The 15,764-nt window shown below is 35.2% G+C and overlaps 1 protein-coding gene across 1 annotated transcript in view; it reads left to right on the top strand.

Annotated features, from left to right (window-relative positions):
- Positions 1-15,764, top strand: part of C5H1orf185 (chromosome 5 C1orf185 homolog) — a 43,448-nt gene that overhangs the window by 7,951 nt on the left and 19,733 nt on the right. Inside the window, exons 2-3 of the mRNA XM_020907237.2 lie at positions 2,757-2,862; positions 7,573-7,708. Coding sequence (XP_020762896.2) covers positions 2,757-2,862; positions 7,573-7,708 — 242 coding nt within the window. The remainder of the gene's footprint in view (positions 1-2,756; positions 2,863-7,572; positions 7,709-15,764) is intronic.

Raw genomic sequence — 15,764 nt, 5'->3', positions numbered from 1 at the left:
TCAGAAATAAAAAGAAACAAACTACTGATACACGCAACAACATGGATGAATCTCAAATGCATTGGTAATAGTTTAGTTCCTAAGTCATACTCCACTCTTGAGATCCCATGGACTGTAGACCACTAAGCTCCTCTGTGCATAGCATTTTCTAGGCAAAAACACTGGAGTGGGTTGTCATTTCCCTCTCCAGGGGATCTTCCCCACCCGAGGATCGAACACAGGTCTTCTGCAGATTTTTTTACTGTCTAAGCTAACATAGAAGCCCCTCGAGTGCATTATGCTAAGTTTAAAAAGCCAGACTATTTCAATTTACACGAAATTCTGGAAAACCAAAAGCATAACGATAGAGAATAAGGATGGAAAATAATCAGTAGTTGCCAGCAGTTTGTTCTTGACCTCTAAGAGGCTGTTCAAGGAAATATTTTCAGGTGATAGTTTTCTGTAACTGGGTTGTGATGGTGATTAAACACTTTTTATATTTGTCAAAACTTACAGAATTGCATACACACGGTGAATTTTACTATGTCTAAATTGAAAAAAATTTTAGAAGAAACCTTCTTAAGCTGTATCTCTGAATATTGCTTCCTTTCTACTTCTTTATTTTCTCTTTGGGGACCCCTGTTAATTTTTAATCTTTTAATTAATTTACTTTTTATTGAAGGATAATTGCTTTACAGAATTTTGCTGTTTTCTGTCATACCTCAACATGAATTAGCCATAGGTATACACATATCCCCTCCCTTTTGAAACTCCCTCCCAGCTCCCTCCCCATCCCACCATTCTAGTTTGATACAGAGCCCCTGTTTGAGTTTCTTGAGCCATACAGCAAATTCCGATTGGCAATATATTTTACATATGTTAGTGTAAGTTTCCATGTTACTCTTTCCAAGTTTTATGCTGTATGTTCATCTTTTCTGTCTCATAATTTATCATTTTTTTCACTTTTTTAATGTAATTGGATGGACTCTCAGTATTATCTTTCATTTCATTAATTCTTTGTGTTTAAAGAAGAGTTTATTCCATCTTAAAATTTATAATTTTGTAATTTCCAAGATTCTTCCTTGGTCCTTTTTTGAGTTAGTCATTCACTCTGCCAGAGGATGACTTGGTCTAGTTGTTATCTCATTGGTTTTCTTTGCTTCTTCTAGTTAATTCCTCTTCCAGATTTCAGAGCTTAGCATGCCTGTGGTTTAAGCTACTAATTGTTTCTCTATATTGCTTTTCTTCTTTTGGTCATAGAAATATTTATCTTATTCTACTTGCTTTTATCATTTAATACTATCTGATGTTTCCTTATACCACTATACCTACAATTCTCAACTGAGGGTAACTCTGCCCCTGAGAATACTTTTGATAACACCTGGAGGTATCTTTGGCACAATGCAGAGGACAGTCCCTCAGACCAAGTCTCCGATCCAAAGGATCTGTACTTTTTTCATAAACACCATCATAGTTTAATTGACTCCCTATATGGTACTGGGAGGTTTTTTTGGTTTTCTTTTCCCCAATATTATATCACTTTGATAAATAGTCTTATGTAACTTTTTTACACCATTAATTAATCCCCAAATGTAGATATTTCTGAATCCAAAGAAAACTAAGATTTGAGAGGCACTATCTAGGAAGTTGAAAATCACTTAGAAAACAAAAGTCTTTATCATGTCGTTCCCATAGTGGAACTTATAATACACATTCACACATAAAGATCTTCTATTAGTTTTAGTTTTAAACTCCTTCCCCCCACCCCAAATATACTCCTAAGTTGTCTTGCATGCGTGCATGCTCAGTCACTTCGGTCGTGTCCAACTCTTTGCAACCCCATGGACTGTAGCCTGCGAGGCTCCTCTGTCCATAGGATTCTCCAGGCAATAATACAGGAATGAGTTGCCATACCCTCCTTCAGTAAGTTGTCTTAAGGCGCTTCAGATTCTATGTAGGCTTCCTTGCTTTATGCTTATGTAGCAGATTTCAGAATCTTAATGAATGCTTTACCAACCTAACTGTAAATATATCATGCTTTCTTTAGTCTTAATTCTTTTTAATACAGACCAGTATTAAGATGCTTGGTAACAGGGATACAATACCTGCTAAGATAAGAGGACTGCCTTTAATTTACTGCTTGACCTAACTTCACTTGCTTCTCTCACCTAGGCTTCAGTTTTACCATATGTAAAATGAAAGAGTTGTATCATCTAATTCCCATAGGCTTTTCCACTTATAAACCTGTGATAGTTATTATTTACATTGCTTTTATTTGCCTTTGACTATGACCCTTTACTGTTCCTGAGATAGAGATAAAATGTTTAAAGATTTCTAAGATCTTGAAAAATTCCTCATATTTGGCCTTTACCATCCTTATCTCCCTCCTGGTAGTGATTGATAATAAAAATCTTAAAATGGAAATTGTCTTATGTTGGAGAACTACAAAGGATGGTGCTGGAAAAATAGCATAAAAATTCACAGCTGGATTGGAAAGGGAAAAAACTAGATAAGGAAAAAGGGGGTAAAACTAGGTCTCTAATTTTAGCAGGGTCAAAGAAATGTGTCTTATCTTCATTAGCCCCCATGTAATTCTCAAACTCAGGATCTTGAAATTTATTAGAATTACACAGGACTAGAATTCAGGTCCCCCAACCTCCTAGTTAATATCTTAAACACTACACTATGTAATACCATTTGAAATATTATGGCATTTAATTTTACATAGAGAATGAAAATACATGCATGAAATAATCTTTCATAATTTATTTGTATAGGTTTTTTTAACCACTTAACCTATTTTCTGGCTGCTGGTGCTGTTACTTTGGGAATTGGTTTCTTTGCTTTGGCATCAGCCTTGTGGTTCCTGATTTGCAAACGAAGGTAAGATTTATTAGAGCATTTGACTTTTTTCTTTTAAAAATTCGATGAAAGATTTCCTCAAATGATATTAAACTTAAATAACTCTAAAGACATTTTATAATTTGACTGGGGAGAAAACTACTTGTTTAAAGTAGCCTGAGCAGAGAAGTCCTAGTAGTATAGTAGTCTGAGTAGTATAGTAGCAATCTTCATGCATGAAAATTTTAAGGAATAATGAGATGTGTTTTATTCTGTAGAAGACATGAGTTTGAATTATAATAAAAGGCTAGAAAATTTTTTAAATTTTTGATTACTAATTTAGAGATTAAAAAAGTTACTGAAAGAAAAAGACTCTCTTCCTTTAGGAGATAATCTAAGAAAAGAGCTGACAGAATGCTCTGGTATGATCTAAGTGTAGTCTTTTGCCAGAGATGGAAATAAGAAACTTGATACCTCAGTTCCTTTCACCCCTAAAATTTGGTGTTTTTCATTATTTAATTGGTTCGGTATTTGCTTTGGCTCATGTTAAAAAATGTAATCTTCCCACACACTCTTCCAGTATTTCCTATTTCAGCAAGTGAATATATACTGTCTACTCACTTGCATAAGTCAGAAAATCAGAAATTATTCACTAATCCATTCTTTCAACAAATATTTATTGGGTGCCTGCCATTGTTCAGGGTACTAAAGATATAGTTGTGAATACTTGCAGTGCCACTGAGAGGAAACAGATAATTAACAAAATGGTGGGGAGAATGCGTCTTCCAGTGAATAATATTTAATCTGAGACTTGGCTTAAAAAAGGAGCCAGACATGTGATAACCCTGTGCAAGAGCTTTTCTTTATGCTAATGGAATAGTAAGTACAGGGATTTCAAGCGGGAATGATCTTGGTATTGTTCAGTAAACAGAAAATGTGAATAGATCAAGTGAGAGGAAAATAATGATGACATTAAAGAGGTAGATAGGGGTCAGATCACATAGGAGTTTGTAGGCAAGAACATGGAATTTAGATTTTATTATTTTTGCCATCAGAAGGTTTTAAGCAAGAGAATGGCATTATCACCATTATCACAGCTAAAATCAGGTATTTACTACATACTGTTCTAAGTGATTTATATGTTCTTATCTTCATTTAGACTTCATAGCAGCCCCATGAAGTTTCAGTAATATTATCCCCATTTTAAAGACTACAGTGCCACCTATAGATGATTTACATTTTATTAAAAACTTGAGATGCAGATTTTAAATATATAATGAGGAATATCAACAAATATATTCCCATGTAATCACAACCCCATTGAAGACACAAAACTTTTCTATCATCCTGTAAGGATCTCTCATCCTCTTTTCCAGGAGTTACTCCCCACCTCTGACCCATAAGCAGTCATTATTCTGATTTTTATCACCATAGATAAATTTTACCCATTTTTTAACTTCATATAAATGGACTTTTTACATTTGCTTTTCTCACTCAGCATAATATTTTTTAGATCCATTTATGTTGTTGAGTTTATCTTTTCATTCTTTTCATTGTATAAATATATCTCAGTTTGCTTTTCTGTTTTTCAGTTAATGGACATTTAGATCACTTCCAATTTTTAGCTCTTAGGAATATGGCTGCTATGAGCATTCTTCTGTAAATCTTTTTGTACACATATTTTTAACTTCTCTTGGGTAAATACTTAAGAGTGGAATTGCTGAATCTTATGATTAGATTTATAAGAAACTGCTAATCAGTTCTCCAAGGTGGAATTACACTCCCATTCAGCAAGGTATGAGAGTTTTAATTCATATTTGTAAAAGATTTTTCTTACATCTCTCTGGCTTCTGTATTTTAATGGAGTAAGAATAAAATCTGAGAGGCAAGTTAGGAGGCTACTGCACAGTCTAGGTTAAGGATGACAGTGTCTTAGACTAACATGGAAACAGAGGATATAAAAAAATGGAGTTGGATTGGGGATAATTTTGCAGGTAAAGTTAGGAGGTCTTGTTGATGGATTGGATGAGGCAAAGAAAGATAAGTGAAATGGCAGAGATAATGCTAACACCTACGTTTTTACCATGAGCAGCTGAGTATTTAATCATGCCATTTACTGAGATGAGGAGGTAATGGGGGGGGCACAAATTAAGGGAATAGTGATAAACTAGGAGTTGTATTTTGGAGGTAAATTTGAAAGCCTATGAGACATCCAAGTTAAAATGTTAAACAGACAGTTGGATATACATGTATGAACTTCAGGAGAGAAGTCAGGGCTAAAGATTTAGGTTATTAATGTATGGAGGGTATCTGGATGAGACTAACCAGGCAGTGATTTTTGAAAGAGAAGACTGTATGACTGTTCTCTTCAGCTCACCAACATTTAGAAAGCTAGAAAAAAGAGCAAAAAGAATCAACAACATCTGAGAAGGAAAAGCAGAAAGGTATGTGGTGTCAAGGAAGCCAAAATTAGAAAATGTTTTAAGAAGGAGGCGATGACCAGTTATGTTAAAAGTGCTTAAGAAGTTGAGAAAAATGAGGATAGAGAAATAATTTTTGGATTTAGCAATATAGAAGTTACTGGTAGCCTTGAATAGTTTTGGTAGAGTGATGGGTTCAGAAACTTACTTTTGAGTAAAACCAGGAGGTGAGAAAATTAAAACGAATACATACGTTCTTTTAAGAAGCTTTTTTCGGCAGGGGTGTGTAGAGAAGTTGCTAAAGGGGGCAGAAACTGGAAGAAAATGTGAGGTAGAAAGAATTTTTTTTAAAACATCTATTTTAAGAAATTATTTCTTTATTTTTGGTTGCACAGGGTCTTTGTTACTGTGCTCGAGCTTTTCTCTAGTTGCACTCTTGTTGCCGAGCACCGGCTCTAGGCACATATGCTTCAGTAGTTGCAGCTTATGGGCTCAAGAGCCTGGACTCAGCAGCTGCGGTGCACGGGCTTAGTTGTTCTGCAGCATGTGGAATCTTCCCAGACCAGGGATCGAACCCATGTCCCCTGAATTGGCAGGCGGATTCCTATCCACTTTCGCACCAGAGAAGTCCAAGGAAAGATTGTTTTGTTCTTCCTCGAAACATGGAAAGCATGTTTGATATCTCCACCTCTCTTTCGCACCCCTACTAAACTTGAACCATCACCATGTTCTATTTATTTTACCTCATAAATTGTTCAAATCTATCCATTTCTTTCCATTACCTTTGCCACAACCTTATCCCCCATATAGACTCCTGCAGTAGAAGTTATAACTGACCTTTACCTTCACTACTGACATCATTTAATCTCTTCTCCACACTTCAGCCAGATATTTTCCAAATGCAGATCTGATCAAGTCACCCTACACTTCCACCCCATTCCCACTGTGAAGGATATCCCATTGATTTTAGGATAAAGATAAAACAATATGACTTTTAAGGCCCTCCGTGGTCTCCCCATGCATATTCTCAAATTTCATTTCCCACTTTCCCTCTTGCTTTCTGTACTTCTGCTACACTGTCCTAATGTGGCCACTGGGTCTTTGTACTTGATATTCTCTGACTAGAATGTTCTTACTCCTACATCTTCCCTCCTCCACTCTTTCTATCTAATAACCCTCCCATTTCTTCAGATGCCTAATTCAATCATTTCTTCCTCAGAAAAGCCTTCCCTGACCTTTCTAATCAGGTTAATTCCCTTTCTTATGTACACACAGAGTAGTGGGTAGTTTTCCTTGATAGTACTTTACATAGTTGTAATTTTTTCATTTTTTTGTGTTTATTACTATCTGTCTTCGTTGCTAGTGTTTAAGCTCCATGAGCACAGTGACAGTTCCATGAGTGTAGTGGCTGTGCTTTTTCTTCCCTGCCACTGTATATAACACCCAGCATAATGCCTGGCCCATAGTAAGTACTCAGTATATATATGTGAAGTAAATTGAATTCAATAAGTGATGGCTTTTAATTGTTAATACTGTATTAAGTAACATAATATGATCTCTTGAATTAATTTGGAAAATTTCTAGTACCTCAGAAAAAAGAAATGGAAATCAGCATTATTTTTTAAATTAAATCTAGAATTACTGTTAGAAACTACAATCCTTTATATTTAACTGTCTTCAGTCAGCTGGAGTTTTACTTGCTATTTCATTATTTTAGAAATAATGTGGCTACATGCATAAAGATCACAGGTATTCTTCCCTTATAAGTCATTAGTTTCAATTCAGTTTCCTTCTACTTACTTTTGCCAGAGATGTCATTAAATATAAAAATGGCCAATGAGTTTCGTTCATTTAGAAATAATGCGGCTGCATGCATAAAGGTCACAAGTATTCTTCCCTTGTAAGTCATTAGTTTCAATTCAGTTTCCTTCTACTTACTTTTGCCAGAGATATTATTAAATATAAAAATGGTCAATGAGTTTCATTCATTTAATTTCCTATGCCATTAAAGGCAGTTCTATGAAAAGCCTAATTGACTTTAAAGTTGATTATCTCACAGCCAGAGAGAGAAGATTATAAAAAACTAATGGTTGATCTTCAAACTGGAAATATTAACCCTTTGAGGAAGTAGCTTAATTTACATTCTATGAACAAAATATATGTTGTGAAATCAGTAACATATGAGAAGAGAATATATAAGTTGATTTGCACTTTTGAAAGTAAATATGTAATAATATATTCTGATTTTAAACCATTTATATAGAACTGTTGGAAACAATAATTTTGTTTTATAATTCATGTTTAATAATGTTCTCTATAAAATATTTTTCAGAGAACTATTTCAAGACTCTAAATTTAAAGCAGTTGATGAGAGATGCAGACAAAGACCATCAAAGGCGAAGATTAAATCTCATCCTCAGTGTGTTTTTATTTCTCGTAACTTTCATACTGGAAGATTCCAATCACAGGTAGTGTATAATATTTTATAGCAATCTTTTCAAATAATTTCTTGTGACACCATGTCATTAGCATTTTTGTCTTTATTTTAATTATCCACTACTGTTTTTAAATTTGAGGGACAATAACATGGAGCTAAATTTAAATTACCCAGACTAGTTAGAGTTTATATTATAGGAAATTGAAAGGCTAAGTGAAAATGTCTCCCGTAGTTGCCTCCCTATATCTCTAGCTTGAGAACCTACATTCCCCGTGTTGCAGTTGTTATAGGCTTGAAGATAAATGGAGTAACAGAAGCAAAACAAAATTGCCAAGCCTATGAAAAGAGAGATTTGGAAATAAGAGGATACTCAGATAACCAAAAAATCTAATCAAACCAACTAATTGACATTAAATACAGTTTAACAAGGATTTATTAAGGCTTCATTACATTCTGAGCTCTTGGCCCTCCCTGTTGATAGTAAGATATGAACCTTACCTTCAAAGTGCTAGTGTAGTAAAGTGGAAAAGACTGACACATAATTAACTTTCTGTTATATGGTATCAAAATAGTGTTGTCTGGACAAAGTAAAACAAGGGAGACACCAGTAGAAATTTAAAACTATGGTATAGCTAAACAATGTTTTATTAATGTTTTTGGATTCCATGTCTAATATATTCTTCCTTTTTCTGTTATATTTCTGAGCCTCATCCAGATTGGTGCATATACTGATTATTCATTTTTTTTATTATGTGGTGTTCTGTTATATGAATATGTCAAGTTTTATGTTATAAACATTTAAATTGTTTTCAGCTGTTTTTTTAAGGAAATTTCCATGGTGAATGTACCTAATATTGGAATCACTGACTCATGAGATTTGTGCATGTTTAATATTATTAGATAAATTCAAATTATTTTCCAAAGCAGTTCTGTCAACATACATTCCCCTAAGACATATAAAATTGCTAGGATTGCTCCATATCAACAAGACCTGATATTTTTAGGCTACTAAGTTTTTAACAATCTGATGGATGTGTAATAGTATCTCACTATAGCTTTCTCTTAGTAGACTTTATTTTTCCAAGAGGTTTTAGGCTTACAACAAAACTAAGAAGGAAGTATAGCATTTTCATATACTCCTTACCCCTACTCAAGTACAGCCTCCTCTACCATCAACATCCTGCGCCAGAGTGGTACAGTTGTTACTACTGATGAATCTACATTGAGACATCATCACCCAGAGTCCATTGTCTGTTATGATTCACTCTTGAATCCTACATTCTATGGGTTTTGACATGTATGTAGTGACAGAAACACACACACACATACACACACAGAGAAAAACAGGGACAGATAGAGAGAGATATGTGGGCAACATTATATTAATAGCATCACACACAATAGTTTTACTACCCTAAAGATCTTGTTCCATGCTTGTTCAAAGGAAGGATCATCCAACCAGCAGTCATTTAGCGGTTTCCATGTCTTTGCCTATTCTAGGATGTCATATAGTTGGAATCATACAGAATGTAGCCTTTTCAGGCTTCTTTTTCTTATTAATATGCATTTAAAGTGCTCTCTGTCTTTTCAAGACTTGATATCACATTTCTTTTGGGCACTGACTAATATTCCATTGTATGGATCTGTTGTTGGTCAGTGGTGTCCGACTCTTTGCAAACCCATGGACTGCAGCACACCAGGTTTCCCTGTCCTTGACCATCTCCCTAAGTTTGCTCAAACTCATGTCCATTGAGTCAGTGATATCATCTAACCATCTCATCCTCTGTCATCCCCTTCTCCTCCTGCCTTCCATCTTTCCTGGCATCAGAGTCTTTTCCAGTGAGTAGGCTCTTCACATCAGATGGCCAAAAGTATTGGAGCTTCAGCTTCAGCATCAGTCCTTCAATGAATATTCAAGATTGATTTCCTTTAGGATTGACTGGTTTGATCTCCTTGCAGTCCAAGGGACTCCCAAGAGCCTTCTCCAACACCACAGTTTGAAAACATCAACTCTTCAGTGCTCAGCCTTCTTTATGGTCCAACTCTCGCATCCATATATGACTACTGGAAAAATAAAAAGACATTTACTCCTTGAAAGGAAAGTTATGACCAACCTAGATAGCATATTAAAAAGCAGAGACATTAGTTTGCCAACAAAGGTCCATCTAGTCAAGGTTATGGTTTTTCCAGTAGTCATGAATGGATGTGAGAGTTGGACTATGAAGAAAGCTGAGCACCGAAGAATTGATGCTTTTGAACTGTGGTGTTGGAGAAGACTCTTGAGAATCCCTTGGACTGCAAGGAGATCCAACCTGTCCACCCTAACAGAGATCAGTCCTGGGTGTTCATTGGAAAGACTGATGTTGAAGTTGAAACACCAATACTTTGGCCACCTGATGAGAAGGGCTGACTCATTTGAAGACTCTGATGCTGGGAAACATTGAGGGCGGGAGGAGAAGGGGACGATAAAGGATGAGATGGTTGGATGGCATCACCAATTCAATGGACATGAGTTTGAGTAAACTCCAGGAGTTGGTAATAGAAAGGGAGGCCTGGCGTGCTGCAGTCCATGGGGTCGCAAAGAGTTGGACACGACTGAGCTACTGAACTGAATAGGCATGTAATTGTTTTTGTTGTTTTTATTTTTCATTTCCCTAATAATATATGATGCTAATAATCTTTTCTTTTTTTTTATTTTTATTAGTTGGAGGCTAATTACTTTACATCATTACAGTAGTTTTTGTTATACATTGAAATGAATTAGCCATGGATTTACATGTATTCCCCATCCCAGTCCCCCCTCCCACCTCCCTCTCCACCCGATCCCTCTGGGTCTTCCCAGTGCACCAGGCCTGAGCACTTGTCTCATGTACCCAACCTGGGCTGGTTATCTGTTTCAATCTTTTCATATGTTCATTTGCCATCTGTATATCTTCTTTGGTGAGTTGTCTGTTCAGATCTTTTGCTCAATTTTTAATTGGGTTGTTCATTTTATTATTGTTGAGTTTTAGGGGTTCTTTGTACATTTTGAATAACAATCTTCTATCAGATATATCTTTTCCAAACACTTTTACCTAGTCTGTGTCCTGTCTTCTCATTCTCTTGATATCTCATTATAGTGTTAATTTGTATTTTCCTGCTAAAAAATGAAGTGATTGTCTTTTCTAAAGATCATTGGCCATTACTAATTTCTCTTATGTAAAATGCCTGTTCAGGTTTTTTACCCCTTTTTCTATTTATCTTTTTTTAATGAAACTTTAAAAGTTTATATTAATATAAATTTATATGTATTAATATAAATTATATAAATATCATATAAATGGATACCTATTCCTTTGTCAGTTATGTGAATTTTGATACCTTCATCCACTTTTGGCTTTTGTTTTCACTGTTTTTTAAAGTGAAGTATAGTTGACTTACAATATTGTGTTACTTTCAGGTATCCAACAAAGTGATTCAGCTTATATACATATATTTATTATACATTAAATTTTCAGATTATTTGCCATTATAGGTTATTAGAAGATAATAATATAGTTCCCTGTGCTATTCATTAAATCCTAGTTGTCCATCTATTTTATATATAGTGGTGTATATCCGTTAATCCCATACTCTTTTTTTAAAATAATTATTTGTTTTGTTTTTTAATTAAATTAATTTATTTTAACTGGAGGCTAATTACTTTACAATATTGTAGTGGTTTTTGCCATACATTGACATAAATCAGCCATGAGTGTACATGTGTTCCCTATCCTGACCCTCCCTCCCACCTCCCTTCCCATCCAATCCCTCAGGGTCATCCCAGTGCACCAGCCCTGAGCACCCTGTCTCACGCATCGAACCTGCACTAGCGATCTGTTTCACATCTTATAATATACATGTTTCAATGCTATTCTCTCAAATCATCCCACTCTCGCCTTCTCCCACAGAGTCCAAAAGACTGTTCTTTACATCTGTGTCTCTTACTGTCTCACATATAGGGTCATTGTTATTTTTCTAAATTCCATATATATGCATATATATACTGTATTGGTGTTTTTCTTTCTGACTTACTTCATTCTGTATAATAGGCTCCAATTTCATCCACCTCATTAGAACTGATTCAAATACATTCTTTTTAATGGCTGAGTAATATTCCACTGTGTATATGTACCACAGCTTTCTTATCCATTCATCTGCTGAGGACATCTAGGTTACTTCCTTGTCCTGGCTATTGTAAACAGTGCTGTGATGAACATTGGGGTACACGTGTCTTTTTCAGTTCTGACTTCCACGGTGTGTATGTCCAGGAGTGGGATTGCTGGGTCCTATGGCAGTTCTATTTCCAGTTTTTAAGGAATCTCCACACTGTTCTCCATAGAGGCTGTCCTAGTGTGCATTCCCACCAACAGTGTAAGAGGGTTCCCTTTTCTCCACACCCTCTCCAGCATTTATTGTTTGTAGACTTTTTGATAGCCTCCATTCTGACTGGTGTGAGATGGTACCTCATTGTGGTTTTGATTTGCATTTCTCTGATAATGAGTGATATTGAGCATCTTTTCATGTGTTTGTTAGCATCTGTATGTCTTCTTTGGAAAAATGTCTGTTTAGTTCTTTGGCCCATTTTTCAAATGGATTGTTTATTTTTATGGAATTGAGCTGCATGAGCTGCTTGTATATTTTTGAGATTAATTCTTTGTCAGTTGCTTCGTTTGTTATTATTTTCTCCCATTCTGAAGGCTGTCTTTTCACCTTGCTTATAGTTTCCTCCATTGTGCAAAAGCTTTTAAGTTTAATTAGGTCCCATTTGTGTATTTTTGCTTTTATTTCCATTATTCTGGGAGGTGAGTCCTAGAGGGTCTTGCTGTGATTTATGTCAGAGAGTGTGTTGCCTATGTTTTCCTCTAGGAGTTTTATAGTTTCTGGTCTTACATTTAGATCTTTGATCAATTTTGAGTTTCTTTTTGTGTATGGTGTTAGAAAGTGTTCTAGTTTCATTCTTTTACAAGTGGTTGACCAGTTTTCCCAGCACCACTTGTTAAAGAGATTGTCTTTTTTCCACTGTATATTCTTGCCTCCTTTGTCAAAGATAAGGTGTCCATAGGTGCATGGATTTATCTCTGGGCTCTCCATTTTGTTCCATTGATCTATATTTCTGTCTTTGTGCCAGTACCATACTGTCTTGATGACTGTAGCTTTGTAGATAGTCTGAAGTCAGGCAGGTTGATTCCTCCAGCTCCATTCTTCTTTCTCAAGATTGCTTTGGCTATTTGAGGGTTTTTGTATTTCCATACAAATTGTGAAATTATTTGTGCTAGTTCTCTGAAAAATACCGTTGGTAGCTTGATAGGGAGTGCATTCAATCTATAGATTGCTTTGGTTAGTATATTCATTTTCACTATATTGATTCTTCTGATCCATGAACGTGGTATATTTCTCCATCTATTTGAGTCATCTTTGGTTTCTTTCATCAGTGTTTTATAGTTTTCTATATATAGGTCTTTTGTTTCTTTAGGTAGATTTATTCCTAAGTATTTTATTCTTTTCGTTGCAATGATGAATGGAATTGTTTCCTTAATTTCTCTTTCTGTTTTCTCATTGTTAGTGCATAGGAATGCAAGGGATTTCTGTGTGTTAATTTTATATCCTTCAACTTTACTATTTTCATTGATTAGCTCTAGTAATTTTCTGGTGGAGTCTTTAGGGTTTTCTATGTAGAGGATCATGTCATCTGCAAACAGTGAGAGTTTTACTTCTTCTTTTCCAATCTGGATTCCTTTTCTTTCTTTTTCTTCTCTGATTGATGTGGCTAAAACTTCCAAAACTATGTGAAATAGTAGTGGTGAGAGTGGGCATCCTTGTCTTGTTCCTGACTTTAGGGGAAATGCTTTCAATGGGTTTATCACATATGGCTTTTATTATGTTGAGGTATGTTCCTTCTATGCCTGCTTTCTGGAGGATTTTTATCATAAATGGATGTTGAATTTTGCCAAAGGCTTTCTCTGCATCTATTGAGATAATCATATGGTTTATATCTTTCAGTTTGTCAATGTGGTGTATCACATTGATTGATTTGTGAATATTGAAGAATCCTTGCATCCCTGGGATAAAGCCCACTTGGTCATGATGTATGATCTTTTTAATATGTGTTGTTGGATTCTCTTTGCTAGAATTTTGTTAAGGATTTTTGCATCTATGTTTATCAGTGATATTGACCTGTAGTTTTCTTTTTTTTGTGGCATCTTTGTCTGGTTTTGGTATTAGGGTGATGGTGGCCTCATAGAATGAGTTTGGAAATTTACCTCCCTCTGCAGTTTTCTGGAAGGGTTTAAGTAGGATGGGTGTTAGCTCTTCTCTAAATTTGTGGTAGAATTCAGCTGTGAAGCCATCTGGTCCTTTTGTTTGCTGGAAGATTTCTGATTACAGTTTCAATTTCTGTGCTTGTGATGGGTCTGTTAAGATTTTCTATTTCTTCCTGGTTCAGTTTTGGAAAGTTATACTTTTCTAAGAATTTGTCCATTTCTTCCAAGTTGTCCATTTTATTGGCATATAGTTGCTGATAGTAGTCTCTTATGATCCTTTGTATTTCTGTGCTGTCTGTTGTGATTTCTCCATTTTCATTTCTAATTTTGTTGATTTGATTCTTCTCCCTTTTTTTCTTGATGAGTCTGGCTAATGGTTTGTCTATTTTGTTTATCTTCTCAAAGAACCAGCTTTTAGCTTTGTTGATTTTTGCTATAGTCTCCTCTGTTTCTATTTTGCTTATTTCTACCCTAATTTTTATGATTTCTTTCCTTTTACTAATCCTGAAGTTCTTCATTTCTTCTTTTTCTAGTTGCTTTAGGCGTAGAGTTAGGTTATTTATTTGATTTTTCTCTTGTTTCTTGAGGTAAGCTTGTAATGCTATGAACCTTCCCCTTAGCACTACTTTTAAATGCTAGGTTTTGGGTTGTTGTGTTTTCATTTTCATTAGTTTCTGTGCATATTTTGATTTCTTTTTTGATTTCTTCTGTGGTTTGTTTGTTATTCAGAACCGTGTTGTTTAAACTCCATATGTTTGTATTTTTAATAGTTTTTTCCCTGTAATTGACATCTAATCTTAAACTGCGTTGTGATCAGAAAAGATGCTTGGAATGATTTCAGTTTTTTTGAATTTATCAAGGCTAGATTTATGGCCCAGGATGTGATCTATCCTGAAGAAGGTTCCATGTGCACTTGAGAAAAATGTGAAGTTCATTGTTTTGATTTGAAATGTCCTATAGATATCAATTAGGTCTAACTGATCCACTGTATCATTTAAAGTTTGTGTTTCCTTGCTAATTTTCTGTTTAGTTGATCTATCCAGAGGTGTAAGTGGGGTATTACAGTTTCCCACTATTATTGTGTTATGGTTAATTTCCCCTTTCACACTTGTTAGCATTTGCCTTACATATTGCAGTGCTCCTATGTTGGGTGCATATATATTTACAATTGTTATATCTTCTTCTTGGATTGATCCTTTGATCATTATGTAGTGTCCTTCTTTGTCTCTTTTCATGGCCTTTATTTCAAAGCCTATTTTATCTAATATGAGTATTGCTACTTCTGGTTTCTTTTGGTCTCCATTTGCATGAAATATCTTTTTCCAGCCCTTCACTTTCAATCTGTATGTGTCCCTTGGTTTGAGGTGGGTCTCTTGTAGACAGCATATACAAGGGTGTTGTTTTTGTGTCCATTCAGCCAGTCTTTGTCTTTTGGTTGGGGCATTCAACCCATTTAAGGTAATTATTGATAAGTATGATCCTGTTGCCATTTGCTTTGTTGTCTTGGGTTCAAGTTTATACACCTTTTCTGTGTTTCCTATTTAGAGAAGATCATTTAGCATTTGTTGAAGAGCTGGTTTGGTGGTGCTGAATTTTCCTCAGCTTTTGCTTGTCTGTAAAGCTTTTGATTTCTCCTTCATATTTGAATGAGATCCTTTCGGGATACAGTAATGTGGGTTGTAGTTTTTTCTCTTTCATCACTTTAAGTATGTCCTGCCATTCCCTTCTGGCCTGAAGAGTTTCTGTTGAAAGATCAGCTGTTATCCTTATGGGAATCCCCTTGTGTGTTATTTGTTGTTTTTCCCT

The sequence above is a fragment of the Odocoileus virginianus genome, chromosome 5, assembly GCF_023699985.2.
Source record: "Odocoileus virginianus isolate 20LAN1187 ecotype Illinois chromosome 5, Ovbor_1.2, whole genome shotgun sequence".
Taxonomy (NCBI): domain Eukaryota; kingdom Metazoa; phylum Chordata; class Mammalia; order Artiodactyla; family Cervidae; genus Odocoileus; species Odocoileus virginianus.
This window is presented reverse-complemented; position numbering and strand designations above follow the sequence as displayed.